Here is a 16277-nt window from a genome sequence, read left to right as displayed (position 1 = left end):
CTGGCAGATATGCCACGAACAGGACTGACGCAGATGCACACACTGACAATAGAAATCTCCCTCTTTATGTGTGGGAGAATGCAGGGAAAAATCAGGTCCACTGTATTACACTACACAGTTTGATTGGCAGAAAGAGGCTGGCAGATATGCCACTAACGGGAGTGATGCAGATGCACACACTGGCAATAGAAATCTCCCTCTTTATGTGTGGGAGAATGCAGGGAAAAATCAGGCCCACTGGATTACACTACACAGTTTGATTGGCAGAAAGAGGCTGGCAGATATGCCACGAACAGGACTGAGGCACGCAGATGCACACACTGGCAATACAAATCTCCCTCTTTATGTGTGGGAGAATGCAGGGAAAAATCAGGCCCACTGGATTACACTACACAGTTTGATTGGCAGAAAGAGGCTGGCCGATATGCCACTAACAGGACTGACGCAGATGCACACACTGGCAATAGAAATCTCCCTCTTTATGTGTGGGAGAATGCAGGGAAAAATCAGGCCCACTGGATTACACTACACAGTTTGATTGGCAGAAAGAGGCTGGCAGATATGCCACGAACAGGACTGACGCACGCAGATGCACACACTGGCAATATAAATCTCCCTCTTTATGTGTGGGAGAATGCAGGGAAAAATCAGGCCCACTGGATTACACTACACAGTTTGATTGGCAGAAAGAGGCTGGCAGACATGCCACGAACAGGACTGACGCACGCAGATGCACACACTGGCAATAGAAATCTCCCTCTTTATGTGTGGGAGAATGCAGGGAAAAATCAGGCACACTGTATTACACTACACAGTTTGATTGGCAGAAAGAGGCTGGCAGATATGCCACTAACAGGAGTGATGCAGATGCACACACTGGCAATAGAAATCTCCCTCTTTATGTGTGGGAGAATGCAGGGAAAAATCAGGCCCACTGGATTACACTACACAGTTTGATTGGCAGAAAGAGGCTGGCAGATATGCCACTAACAGGAGTGATGCAGATGCACACACTGGCAATAGAAATCTCCCTCTTTATGTGTGGGAGAATGCAGGGAAAAATCAGGCCCACTGGATTACACTACACAGTTTGATTGGCAGAAAGAGGCTGGCAGATATGCCACGAACAGGACTGAGGCACGCAGATGCACACACTGGCAATAGAAATCTCCCTCTTTATGTGTGGGAGAATGCAGGGAAAAATCAGGCCCACTGGATTACACTACACAGTTTGATTGGCAGAAAGAGGCTGGCCGATATGCCACTAACAGGACTGACGCAGATGCACACACTGGCAATAGAAATCTCCCTCTTTATGTGTGGGAGAATGCAGGGAACAATCAGGCCCACTGGATTACACTACACAGTTTGATTGGCAGAAAGAGGCTGGCAGACATGCCACGAACAGGACTGACGCACGCAGATGCACACACTGGCAATAGAAATCTCCCTCTTTATGTGTGGGAGAATGCAGGGAAAAATCAGGCACACTGTATTACACTACACAGTTTGATTGGCAGAAAGAGGCTGGCAGATATGCCACTAACAGGAGTGACGCAGATGCACACACTGGCAATAGAAATCTCCCTCTTTATGTGTGGGAGAATGCAGGGAAAAATCAGGCCCACTGGATTACACTACACAGTTTGATTGGCAGAAAGAGGCTGGCAGATATGCCACTAACAGGAGTGATGCAGATGCACACACTGGCAATAGAAATCTCCCTCTTTATGTGTGGGAGAATGCAGGGAAAAATCAGGCCCACTGGATTACACTACACAGTTTGATTGGCAGAAAGAGGCTGGCAGATATGCCACTAACAGGAGTGACACAGATGCACACACTGGCAATAGAAATCTCCCTCTTTATGTGTGGGAGAATGCAGGGAAAAATCAGGCCCACTATATCACAGTATAGTTTCTGTGGCACAAAATGACTGCCAGATACCACAGACAGCACTGGCACAGATGCACAGATTTGGCAATATTATTCTCCCTTTAATTTAATTTTTTTTTTGTGGTATGGGAGACAAGTGATTTAATCAGGCCCACTATATCACAGTATAGTTTCTGTGGCGCAAAATGAATGACAGATACCACAGACAGCACTGGCACAGATGCACAGATTTGGCAAGATTATTCTCCCTTTATTTTATTTTTTTTTATTTATATGGAAGACAAGTGATTTAATCAGGCCCACTATATCACAGTATATTTTATGTGGCACAAAATGAATGACAGATACCACAGACAGCACTGGCACAGATGCACAGATTTGGCAAGATTATTCTCCCTTTATTTTTTTATTTTTTTCTTGTGATATGGGAGACAAGTGATTTAATCAGGCCCACTATATCACAGTATAGTTTCTGTGGCACAAAATGAATGACAGATACCACAGACAGCACTGGCACAGATGCACTGATTGGCAATATAAATCTCCCTTCTTAGGTGTGGGATAGTGCAGAAAAATACAGGCCCACTGTTTTACACTACACAGTTTCAGGGGCTGAAAGTGGCTGGAAGATATTAAAAAAAAGGGACTGTACTACAATTACTATCTCCCTACAATAGTCTCTGAAAAGTATTGCAGGCAGCAATAAAAAGGACTGCTGCACACAAAAAATGAGGACAAACAAACAAGATAGCTGTGCAGAAAGGAAGAGCAACAGGATTTTTGCTTTTAAAAAAGCAGTTGGTTTGCACAGCGGCGTACACACAGCAACGCAGTGATCAGGGAGCCTTATAAGCTACAGAGCTATTGTACAGAAATCTTGCCTCCACTGTCCCTGCAAAGAAAAGGTGGTATTGGACAGTGGAAATCGCTACAGCACAAGCGGTTTGGGGGTTAATTTACCCTGCCTAATGCTATCCCTGCTTCTGACGAAGCGGCAGCATCCTCTCCCTATGCTCAGATCAGCAGCAGTAAGATGGCGGTCGGCGGGAAAGCCCCTTTATAGCCCCTGTGATGCCGCAGAAAGCAAGCCAATCACTGCCATGCCTTTCTCTAAGATGGTGGAGACCAGGACCTATGTCATCACGCTGCCCACACTCTGCGTGTACCACATGGCCAAAAGTTGGCGACTTATGAAAATGACCGATCCGTTTCGCTCAACCCTACATTCAACTAATATACAGTATGGTTCAGTACAATTTCTTAATATAGGGCTGTAACATGGCGCCCATGGAAATACCATGGAAATTGTGACATTGGAGGTTGTAAAAATTTTACAGAGGCACCATAAGAGAGGTCCTATCACCCAAAATAGGTAGTAAAGTCTCTGTCTTCCACTACACCATGTTTGACTCTACTCTATCCAGGGCGTCTTGCAGGTACTGTGCTTTCAGTACCTGCAATAAAATGGTTTTCTTTATTATGCCAAATGTTTTGGGGAATGATTAATGGCTGACAATTTTGGTTATGCTGATGATGCGCTGACAAGCAATTTTATGTTGAATTGTAGCTGGAAAGTTTTAGAGGACACTTTACTGGAAAATAGCGATGGGAGAACCCGAACAGTTAAGTTTGGGGTGCTTACTGAACACCTAGTGTTCGGACATGGTCCCTGAACACAGACTTCTCCAGGAAGTCTGTGTTACTGTTCAGGTTTATCACTTCGAACATCGGGTGTTTCCCACGCTGTCATCTGCATGATAGCACCGAAAACACCAGCTACTCTGATCGACGATAAGATCATTACCGCCGGTCAGAAGCTGTGATTCCCATGCTGTCAGATGACAGTGTGAGCCAGTAGCTGTGACCAGTGGTATAAAGTTTACCTCTGGTCACATACGTCAGCTGATGAAAGAGTACGACTCCCATCAAGCTATGCCTGCTGTGGCTGAAAACAGAGAGAGCTGGTGCTACTGATAGGAGTATTCATCAGCCAGCACCAGTGCTATAAATCAGTAAATAAACAAATAAGAGTTATGTGGAGTCATAGTCCAAAAAAAGAAGAAAAAAATGGAGCGCACTTACCCCTGTTGAAGAAGTTTCACTTTATTGGAACATGTTAAAAAACAGATTGCAGGGAGGGATGGAAACAGCTCCGGACAACGGCCGTTTCGTGCGTGCACGGTTATGTGGAGTCTCTTCTATTTTTGATAAGCAGCTCAGGCAAAACTAACAGATGCGGGCTGCAACTCTCAGCTGTCAGCTTTATCATGGCTAGATATCAAGAATAGAGGTGTCCCTAAGCCATTTTTTAAATTATTAATAAATAATTAAATGTATAAATTAAAAAAAAAAATGGTGTGGAGTCCCCCACATTTTTGACAACCAGCCAACTAAAGCAGATGGCTGGGGGCTTGTATTCTCAGGCTGGTAATGGGCCAAGGGTATTGTCGCCTAGCTTAAAAAGAGCAGCAGCCCACAGTCACCCCAGAAAAGGCACATCTATTATATTCTGGTGCTTTGCCCAGCTCTTCCCATTTTCCCTGGTGCAGTGGCAAGTGGGTAATGGTTGTAGAGTTGATATCAGGTTTTTTATGGCAGCTGATATCAAGTCCACAGATTAGTAATGGAGAGGCATCTATAAGACACCCCAATTACTAACCCAATAGTTAGACTGTAAAAAATACATAACCAGAATAAAATCCTTTACTTGAAAGATACAGACACAGACTTCTTTATTTGAAATAAAAATAAAAAAGCACAGTTATACTCACCTTATGCCTATTCCATTAAAGCCCTTGTCCCCTGTAAAAAAAAAACCCAGAAAATAAAAAAACAACAAAAATATACACCTTATGCCTAATCCACTGTTGCCAATGTCCCCTGTTAAAAAAAAAGAAAGATAATAAACAACCATATTCTTCACCTGTCTGATATGAAGATAAGCCATACTGGCCCATGAAGATCCTGATGATTTGGATAGTGGTCACATCAGTGATGTGACCGCTATTCCCACCAGGCAGTGCACAATGACAGGAGCGCAAGTTCTCTAGCAGCAGTGTCATAATTGAGGTCGCCAGGATTCAGCTATGAACTCCGATGAATTTTCTCATGGAGTTTCAGCACTAGACACTGACAGGAGCGATTATTCTTCTGTCAATGTGTTCCGACTGGCAGGGATAGCGGTCTCATCACTGATGTGACCGCTATCCAAATTATCTGGATCATGGTGGAACAGTATGGATTATCTTCACATTGGACAGGTAAGGGATATGGTTGTTTATTATTATTATTTTTTTTACATGGGACATGCGCATCGGTGGATATGGCATAAAATGAGTATTTTTCTTGTCTATTATTTTCTGTTTTTTGACAAGAGCTTCAATGGAATAGGCGTAAGGTGGGTTTAACTGTTCTTTTCCATTTTTTATTAAATGAGTAAAACACGGTGTTGATTTTTATTGCAAATAAAGGATTTTATTTATACTGTGTTAATTTACAAATTTTCTATGAAGTTAGTAATGGAGGCGTCTTATAGATGCCTCTCCATTACTAATCCCTGGGCTTGATGTCACCTGACAATGCAAAGATGATATCAAGCCCACAAATATTACCCCACTTGCCACCACCAGAGGGTAAGTGGGAAGAGTAAGGCTTAGTGACAGATTTGGCGCATCTAACTGATGCATCATTTCTGGAGTGGCTGACGGCTAATTTTCTTAGCCTGGAAGGAGGGACAATTTCCTTGGCCCTTCCTTGGCTATTAATATCAGTCCACAGCTGTCTGTTAAGCCTTTGATGGTTTGAAATTATTAAGGGATCCTACATCATTTTTTTCTGGGGTCTTCCCACAAAATAACTAGTAAAGGCTAACCAAACAGTTGTGAGCTGATATTAAAAGCCTGGGAAATTTAGGGATATTTCCCTCCTTCCCAGAATATTAATATCAGCCATCAGCCGTCGGCTTTCTGTCTGCTGCTTATGAAAATTACGTGGGGACCCCTCGCAGTTTTTTTCATTTATTTATTAACTAGTACAGTAAAATACACACACACAAGGTAACCTTAGTTCACAGTCTCCAGGTGATCCAGCAACTGGAAACTTCAGTAACCTTAAAATGTCCCTCAAAGTTTCCCATGAGGTTTCTGGGCCTTGCAGCTACTGGGAGATCCAGTGGCTGGTTACCTGAGTTGAAGCCACTGGCTCTCACGATAGCCCGCATGGCAGACTATTGAATGCCAGAATGCCGAGTGCCGGAGTCACAGGCGTTCATCGTGCTGATTCTGGCACTTGCAAAGCAAAATAAACAATTACTATGATGTGACATTATTGTTCTTGTCAATAAATTGAAAAAAAGTGTGGTCCCCCCAAATTTTCATAAACAGGAGAGGGAAAGCCGATGGCTGAGGGCTGATGTTAATATTCTGTTAAGGAGGGCAATATCCCTAAATGTTCCCAGGCTATTAGCTCACAGGTGTTTGGTTAGCCTTTAATGGTTAATTTATGTGGTGACCCTAGAAAAAAATGGCGAAGGGTTCCCCATAATTTCAAACCAGAAAAGGCTAAACAGACAGCTGTGGACTGATATTAATAGCCATAGAAGAGGCCAGAGAAATTGGTCCTCCTCCCAGGCTAAGAACATCAGCCCTCAGCCACCCCAGAAATGGCACATCAATAAGATGCACTATATCTGGCTCTTAGCCTCACTCTTCCCACTTGTCCTGTGGTGGTACCAAGTGGGGTAATATTTGTGAGGTTGATGTAACATTTTACGCAATTACATTCCTGTCAGTGTATGCCGGTTGGCAAGTGACCGCTATCCAAATAATCCGGATCGTTGTGGGATAGTGTGGATTATCTTCACATTGGACAGGTGAGGGATATGGTTATTTACTATTTTCTTTTTCCATAGGGTACATGAGCAACAGTAGATTAGGCGTAAGGGGAGACTTTTTGTTTATTATTTTCAGTTTTTTTTACAGGGGAGAAGAGCTTCAATGGAATAGATGTAAGGTGAGCATAACGTCTTTTTTATTTTCATTTCAAATAAAGAAGCCTGTATCTTTTTTTTGAAATAAAAGATTTAATTCTGGCTGTGTTTTTTTTTTGCAATCTAACTATGGGGTTATTAATGGGGGTGTCTTAGAGACGCCTGTCCATTAATAACCTGTGGGCTTGATGTCAGTGACCATAAAACAGCTGATATCAACCCCACAACCATTACCCCACTTACCACCACACCAGGGCAAGTGGGAAAAGCCAGGCAAAATGCCCGAATTGGCCAATCTTATAGTTGCGCCTCTTCTTGGGTGGCACCCCTCTTCATTGTTTTAAATAATTTATTTAAATAATTTTTTTAAAATGTCATGAGGATCCCTCTATTCTTGACAACCAGCCATGATAAAGCTGACAGCTGAGGGTTTCAGCCTGTAGCTGTCACTTTTGCTTCACTGGTTATCAAAAATAGAAGAATTTTTTAAATGTATTTATAGCACAGGCATCGACTGATTAATACTCCAATCAGCAGCGCTTGCTCTCACTGTTTTCAACGGAGGCAGGCACAGGCTGATGGGAGTAGTACTCTCTCATCAGCCCATGCCTGTGACCGGAGGTAAAGAAGAGACCTGAGTAGTCTCGAAAGCTTGCAATTTGTTACCATTTTTTCAGTTAGCCATTAAAAGGTATCAACCACTGAGGACTCTCAATTCTAAATATTTTGCACACTCTTGGCATTCTCTTGATGAGCTTCAAGAGGTAGTCACCGGAAATGATCTTCCAACCATCTTGAAGGAGTTCCCAGAGATGCTTAGCACTTGTTGGCCTTTTTGCCTTCACTCTGCAGTCCAGCTCACCCCAAACCATCTCGATTGGGTTCAGGTCTGGTGACTGTGGAGGCCAGGTCATCTGGCATACCCCATCACTCTCCTTCTTGGTCAAATAGCCTTTACACAGCCTTGAGGTGTGTTTGGGGTCATTGTCCTGTAGAAAAATAAATGATGGTCCAACTAAACGCAAACCGGATGGAATAGCATGCCGCTGCAATATGCTGTGGCAGCCATGCTGGTTCAGTATGCCTTCAATTTTGAATAAGTCCCCAACAGTGTCACCAGCAAAGCACCCCCACACATCACACCTCCTCCTCCATGCTTCACGGTAGGAACCAGGCATGTAGAGTCCATCAGTTCACCTTTTCTGCTTCGCACAAAGACACGGTGGTTGGAACTAAAGATCTCAAATTTGGACTCATCAGACCAAAGCACAGATTTCCACTGGTCTAATGTCCATTACTTGTGTTCTTTAGCCCAAACAAGTCTCTTCTGCTTGTTGCCTGTCCTTAGCAGTGGTTTCCTAGCAGCTATTTTAACATGAAGGCCTGCTGCACAAATTCTCCTCTTAACAGTTGTTGTAGAGATGTGTCTGCTGCAAGAACTCTGTGTGGCATTGACCTGGTCTTTAATCTGAGCTGCTGTTAACCTGCAATTTCTGAGGCTGGTGACTCGGATAAACTTATCCTCAGAAGCAGAGGTGACTCTTGGTCTTCCTTTCCTGGGGCAGTCCTCATGTGAGCCAGCTTCTTTGTAGCACTTGATGGTTTTTGCAACTGCACTTGGGGACACTTTCAAAGTTTTCCCAATTTTTCGGACTGACTGACCTTCATTTCTTAAGGTAATGATGGCCACTCGTTATTTTTTACTTAGCTGCTTTTTTCTTGCCATAATACAAATTCTAACAGTCTATTCAGTAGGACTATCAGCTGTGTATCCACCAGACTTCTGCTCAACACAACTGATGGTCCCAACCCCATTTATAAGGCAAGAAATCCCACTTATTAAACCTGACAGGGCACACCTGTGAAGTGAAAACTATTTCCGGTGACTACTTCTTGAAGCTCATCAAGAGAATGCCAAGAGTGTGCAAAGCAGTCATCAATGCAAAAGGTAGCTACTTTGAAGAACCTAGAATATAAGACATATTTTCAGTTGTTTCACACTTTTTTGTTAAGTATATAATTCCACATGTGTTAATTCATAGTTTTGATGCTTTCAATGTGAATTGACAATTTTCATTGTCATGAAAATACAGAAAAATCTTTAAATGAGAAGGTGTGTCCAAATTATTGGTCTGTACTGTATGTCTGATTTCATTTTGTAAGTGCAAATAGATTTCATTTTCTCTTGCATGAATAGACCAAAAAATGTGTGTCTATTAAGTTTTCCTCCTCTTACTCCCTTAGATGGGAAGTTCAAAACTGATGTAAAAAACAGTTTTGATAAGGCCTGATTAAAGCTTGTTAATGTGAAAAAGGGTACAGAAAAAGTTTGCATCCTAATGAAGTGGCTGATAGTCACACCATCCCGCTGAGGATAAGATAGAACTTGATGGCATTAGTCATTAATAGAAGCTGAACCCTACTAGGTAGCTAACACAAATGTTTTGCTGTCACCAAAAACATTTTTACTCTACATATTGTGACTGATTGTAGCTTTTGAGGTACTTATGTTACAACTGTAGAGAAAAATGGACCCATATCTTAAAGCCTGGTAAGACCAGGTTCACATTATGCTTCTTCCAAACAACTCCATTAGGGCTTTTGTCTGGAGCCTTGAAAAACAGAATTCAGGTGTATCTGACAATTGAGCCATTGACACAGACAGGGTCACTTTCAGTTCTATCTAACTTAATTTTCAGGAGAGTCCTCCTTTTTTGAGATGTGCACAAAATATGGTTGACTGCATATTATGCCTGCCTAAAATAGATGAATCAAGATCTATTGCAACATGGTGATTACAGGGTCATAATTTGGCACAAGCAACATGAATCGATAAACCCTTCATGCCAGACTGGTGGAGGTGGCATAATGGAGTAGGCAATGTTTTCTTGGCATAACTAATTCTATAACAACCAACCCAAGCAATATATATATTTAGAAAAAAATTAAACATTAAACCTATAATGAAATAAAAAAAGATGATTAATAAAGATAGTTTACTTTATTAACATGAATCCAATTGTACAAAGAAATTCCCAATGCAGATCAAAAATCCCGCATAAACAAATACACAATAAAACAAAAGAGAGGAAAAAATAATACAACTTGCAGCAAAGGTCAGATGCAAATAGTGTATATGGTCTTACCAAGTACATGCAACAGATTGGTAGCTATACTCAAAATAATAAATTAATATAAAAATATTATATGATAAATAACATAATTAATTACAAGCCCCCAAAAAAGTCTAACCATAACATAATTCTGATTAATGACCATCTGATAACAGCATGATTCTATTAAGTAGTATTTGTAGTATTTATTAACTGATGATATGATGCTATCATGCAAGCAACTCTAGTATATATAGTTGTATCAAGTACAAACAACACGAATAGTAGCTACATTCAAAACAATATATGGTCACTCATGATATGAGATACAGCCTGATCAATTACCAGCCAAAAACAGTGTGATCACAACATGGTTCTAAAATATATATATATCACTCAATGAAATATTTCAGTTGCAAATCTTTATTCAATTAATATCCCATGGAGGTCTGGATTTGGAATGATACTTAAAATCAAAGTGGAAAATCAAATTACAGGCTGATCCAACTTCAGTGGAAATGCCTCAAGACAAGGAAATGATATTCAGTTGTGTGTGTGTGTTACCTCCATGTGACTGTATGACCTCCCTACAATGCCTGGGCATGCTCCTGATGAGAACACGTATTATAGAACAATGGTAGAAAACTTTATTAGTCAACATAAAAAGACAATTTAAAATCTTATAGCCAATAGTGCTTAGTGAGCCAAAAATAACAACAGAAGGCGTCACCAATAGGAGGGCAAGATATTTTCAAAAAATAATCACAAAGCATACCACAATGAGATTGATAAGGATAATGGATCATAGACAGAGGGGAGATATATATTAAATGAGTGCCAATAGTATGTACTCTAATCCAAAGCGAATGCCCCAATGTTATGAAACATAGATCCTCAATGTGCAAGAAATTTGCACATTTCGGCAGAGTGCCTTCCTGAGGAAGGCACTCTGCCGAAATGCGCATAGGGGTTGCGGCGTCTCCATACACGTGTTGGTAAGATTTATGATTATTCAGTTACGCTGACCACATGGACTGATTTAGCTATATATTTGGGATTTGTGACCTGGGTAGTTAGGAATTAGATTGTGGTCTTTCTTGCCCTTAGTTTCTATACTATGTTTAAGTACTTATAACCCATGGCCTTGTATCCATATTTGTTATTTCTTGCACATTGAGGATCTATGTTTCATAACATTGGGGCATTCGCTTTGGATTAGAGTACATACTATTGGCACTCTTTTAATATATATCTCCCCTCTGTCTATGATCCATTATCCTTATCAATCTCATTGTGGTATGCTTTGTGATTATTTTTTGAAAATATCTTGCCCTCCTATTGGTGACGCCTTCTGTTGTTATTTTTGGCTCACTAAGCACTATTGGCTATAAGATTTTAAATTGTCTTTTTATGTTGACTAATAAAGTTTTCTACCATTGTTCTATAATACGTGGTTTCTTTGTATGTTTATATCCACTTTCACGTTGAACCTGTTTTCCATTAGTGTTGATTAAGATACCATTATAGTACCTTTTGGTTAGTGTTCTTACTATTATGTTACAATCTGGAGGTATTCTTAAGCTGGAATAATCAATATGGTGTGATGCTCCTGATGAGGCGGCGGATGGTCTCCTGAGGGATCTTCTCCCAGACCTGGACTAAAACATTCACCAACTCCTGGACAGTCTGTGGTGCAACATGACGTTGGTGGATGGTGCCAGACATGATGTCCCAGATGTGTTCAATCGCATTCAGGTCTGGGGAATGGGCAGGCCAGTCCATAGCTTTAATGCCTTCATCTTGCAGGAACTGCTGACACACTCCAGCAACATGAGGTTTGGCATTGTCCTGCATTAGGAGGAACCCAGGGCCAACCGCAGCAGCATATGGTCTCACAAGCGGTCTGAGGATCTCATCTCTTGGTAAATAATGGCAGTCAGGCTACCTCTGGCGAGCACATGGAGGGCTGTGCGGCCCTCCAAAGAAATACCACCCCACACCATTACTGATCCACTGCCAAACCGGTCATGCTGAAGGATGTTGCAGGCAGCAGATCGCTCTCCTCGGCGTCTCCAGACTCTGTCACATCTATCACATGTGCTCAGTGTGAACCTGCTTTCATCTGTGAAGAGCACAGGGCACCAGTGGCGAATTTGCCGATCCTGGTGTTCTGTGGCAAATGCCAATCATCCTGCACGGTGTTGGGCTGTGAGCGCAACCCCCATCTGTGGACGTCGGGCACTCAGACCATCCTCCTGGAGTCTGTTTCTAATCGTTTGTGCAGACACATGCACATTTGTGGCCTGCTGGAGGTCATTTAGCAGGGCTCTGGCAGTGCTCCTCGTGATCATCCTTTCACAAACGCTGAGGTAGCGGTCCTGCTGCTGGGTTGTTGCCCTCCTATGGTCCCCTCCACATCTGGTGTACTGGCCTGTCTCCTGGTAGCATCTCCAGCCTCTGGACACTACGCTGACAGACACAGCAAACCTTCTTTCCACAGCTCACATTGATGTGCCATCCTGGATGAGCTGCACTACCTGAGCCACTTGTGTGGGTTGTAGAGTTCGTCTCATTCTATCACTAGTGTGAAAGCACAAACAACATTCAAAAGTGACCAAAACATCAGCCAGAAAGCATTGGTACTGAGATGTGGTCTGTGGTCCCCACCTGCAGAACCACTCCTTTATTGAGTGTGCCTTGATAATTGCCAATAATTTCCATTTGTTGTCTATTCCATTTGCACAACAGCATGTGAAATTGATTGTCAAACAGTGTTGCTTCATAAGTGGACAGTTTGACTTCACAGAAGTTTGATTTACTTGGAGTTATATTCTGTTGTTTAAGTGTTCCCTTTATTTTTTTGAGCAGTGTAGTAGTTGAACACGCTACCAATTTTCTAAATACATATACACATACGTAGTATATATGGACTTTTCCAAAGCTTTTGATACGGTGCCACACAAAAGGTTGTTACATAAAATGAGAGTAATGGGGATAGGGGAAAATATGTGTAAGTGGGTTGAGAGCTGGCTCAGGGATAGGAAACAAAGGGTGGTTATTAATGGAGCACACTCGGACTGGGTCACGGTTAGCAGTGGGGTACCACAGGGGTCAGTATTGGGCCCTCTTCTTTTTAACATATTTATTAATGACCTTGTAGGGGGCATTCAGAGTAGAATTTCAATATTTGCAGATGACACTAAACTCTGCAGGGTAATCAATACAGGGGAGGACAATTTTATATTACAGGATGATTTATGTAAACTAGAAGCTTGGGCTGATAAATGGCAAATGAGCTTTAATGGGGATAAATGTAAGGTCATGCACTTGGGTAGAAGTAATAAGATGTATAACTATGTGCTTAATTCTAAAACTCTGGGCAAAACCGTCAATGAAAAAGACCTGGGTGTATGGGTGGATGACAAACTCATATTCAGTGGCCAGTGTCAGGCAGCTGCTACAAAGGCAAATAAAATAATGGGATGTATTAAAAGAGGCATAGATGCTCATGAGGAGAACATAATTTTACCTCTATACAAGTCACTAGTTCGACCACACTTAGAATACTGTGCACAGTTCTGGTCTCCGGTGTATAAGAAAGACATAGCTGAACTGGAGCGGGTGCAGAGAAGAGCGACCAAGGTTATTAGAGGACTGGGGGGGTCTGCAATACCAAGATAGGTTATTACACTTGGGGCTATTTAGTTTGGAAAAACGAAGACTAAGGGGTGATCTTATTTTAATGTATAAATATATGAGGGGACAGTACAAAGACCTTTCTGGTGATCTTTTTAATCATAGACCTGAGACAGGGACAAGGGGGCATCCTCTACATCTGGAGGAAAGAAGGTTTAAGCATAATAACAGACGCGGATTCTTTACTGTAAGAGCAGTGAGACTATGGAACTCTCTGCCGTATGATGTTGTAATGAGTGATTCATTAATTAAATTTAAGAGGGGACTGGATACCTTTCTGGAAAAGTATAATGTTACAGGGTATATACACTAGATTCCTTGATAAGGCGTTGATCCAGGGAACTAGTCTGATTGCCGTATGTGGAGTCGGGAAGGAATTTTTTTCCCCGTGGTGCAGTTACTCTTTGCCACATGGGGTTTTTTTGCCTTCCCCTGGATGAACATGTTAGGGCATGTTAGGTTAGGCTATGGGTTGAACTAGATGGACTTACAGTCTTCCTTCAACCGTAATAACTATGTAACTATGTAACTATGTAACTATATGTGTCTAAAGATGCTATTGACATGAAATTCTCACCACATGCAAATCTTGCAAATCTGCCAGTTCTCTGAATTCTGAGCACTTTATTACCCTGCTCACACCACAGCTTTCTGTGTACTCTGAGCATATGCATAAAGCTGCCAATCAATGGTGGGGGAGGCATTATGAAGAGGCCATGAATATGGAGTGCTAAATTGCAGCAGGTTTACTGCTCTTTAATAATAAAAATCACTTTTTTATCAGCAGGAGATTATCAAAACATGTAACAAATGTACATCATTGGACTATGAGCCAGACATTCAGCTATAGCTATTCCGTTGACCACATGTCATTAGTTGATTTTTTTGGCACCAAATTCATCACAAATTTGGTGCAAATTCAAACATAGGCTTTTTCCTGTCTTGAATTGCTTTTGCGAATTTTGATACCAAGAGCTAGAAAATTGTGCCAAAATACTGACATACTGAAGAATACACTAGGGGAAGAATGATGTGGAGTTGTGCCAAATTTTATAACTTTTTAAAAAGTCACAAATGATGAACCAGGCTAAAATAACTGGAATTGATAAACTCCGCTCAAAAAGCTTTGTTGAACGTTTAGTAAGTTAGCAGCATGAGTTCAGTCACTGCTCTGAGTTTGCAGAGAGGCGGCTGTAACTGTGTCCCTGGCCCTGACTGACACTGGCTTTGCATTGGAGATTGCTGTCAGGGTCAGGAGCGCAGTTACAGCCGATGCTCTTCATACTCAGAGCAGTGACTGAATCCATGCTGGAGTCGCCCTAGTGACTGAATGCCAAACAGTGCAGGGTGGCTGAAATAAAGTAATTTTCTCCCCTGCAGTGTTTGGGTAAGTTCGGGTGATGGGCAGGTTAGTAGAGTTAGTAAACTGCAGATTAACCCTATATCTGCAGGTTAATAGTGTTTTTTTCTGATGACATTTTCCCTTTAAGACTGTTCAGTCTAAGCCTGAATTGTCTTAAAATTAGACAGTTTTCATAAATAGTTTCCATTATACGTTAATCCATTCTGTATATATTGTATTCTGCTGCCTTTTATTAATAAATCATGTATATTCCAGATGCTTAGCAAAATACACAATGGACAGATGAATGTAATAAAGACTATTGAAAATAGTTGAAAATATCTGAATGTACTGTATATAAGACAACCAAAATGTATAACTTTGTAATGTAAAACATTATAATTTATCTTTTGCAGCAACAACTTCATTATCAAACCTTTACTGTAAACAATTATGGTATGTATACTTCAATCAATATAATTTACTTTATATTTTTTTTTAAATATAAGCAAATGTTTCCATGTTTGAGATATAAACCTAACAATTCTATTGATTTGTTACCATCTCCTATTTTATTTGCTTTACAGTTTTACCAAAATTTGAAGTTATTCTGTCAACGCCAGCACATCATTCAATGAAAACAGGTTTGTTAGAAGGTTCAGTCACTGCAAGGTAGGCTTAACTTTTTTGGTACACCATGAAGCCTTTCATATGAACTCATATCACTTAGCTAAATCAATGCAAAAGACCTCAATGTGTGGGGGTTAATAATTTTATTCCATTTTTCAAATTTTACCAGTTTCTTAGACAAAGAAATACTCTCTTCCCACAAATCAAAAAACTTTAGTTTTCTATATTAGTATATAAGACTTAACTTATATTTTTCAATTGAGTCAAACCGGATTAAATGGAAACCTGTAATCTCAAGAAAGCTATTTACCACAATAATTATTGGTAATGTAGAAATAAATAATGCTTAAACTCTGTAGCTGGCTTACTGCAGCAGTGGCTACAAGGCGAAAGTGAAGCTACAGTTATAGCCGAAAGTGTTGGCACCCTTGAAATTGTTCCAGCAAATGAAGTATTTCTCCCAGAAAATTATTGCAATTACATGTTTTCTTATACACATATGTATTTCCTTTGTTTGTATTGGAATAACACAAAAAACTTAGAAACAAAAGCAAATTGAACATAATTTCACACAAAACCCCAATAATTAACCGGATAAATGGAACATCAACCC

At 41.0% G+C, this 16277-nt stretch overlaps 1 protein-coding gene across 2 annotated transcripts in view; it reads left to right on the top strand.

Moving 5' to 3' along the window:
- The window catches only part of CD109 (CD109 molecule), a 444636-nt gene that overhangs the window by 133608 nt on the left and 294751 nt on the right, over nt 1–16277 (top strand). For both annotated transcript variants that reach the window (XM_077289898.1, XM_077289899.1), the window contains 2 exons: nt 15451–15490; nt 15622–15706. In XM_077289898.1, the coding sequence (XP_077146013.1) occupies nt 15451–15490; nt 15622–15706 (125 nt within the window). The remainder of the gene's footprint in view (nt 1–15450; nt 15491–15621; nt 15707–16277) is intronic.

The sequence above is a fragment of the Ranitomeya variabilis genome, chromosome 2 (assembly GCF_051348905.1).
Source record: "Ranitomeya variabilis isolate aRanVar5 chromosome 2, aRanVar5.hap1, whole genome shotgun sequence".
Lineage (NCBI taxonomy): Eukaryota > Metazoa > Chordata > Amphibia > Anura > Dendrobatidae > Ranitomeya > Ranitomeya variabilis.
Note: the sequence above shows the minus strand (reverse complement) of the source record. Positions and strands in the feature narration are given on the sequence as shown.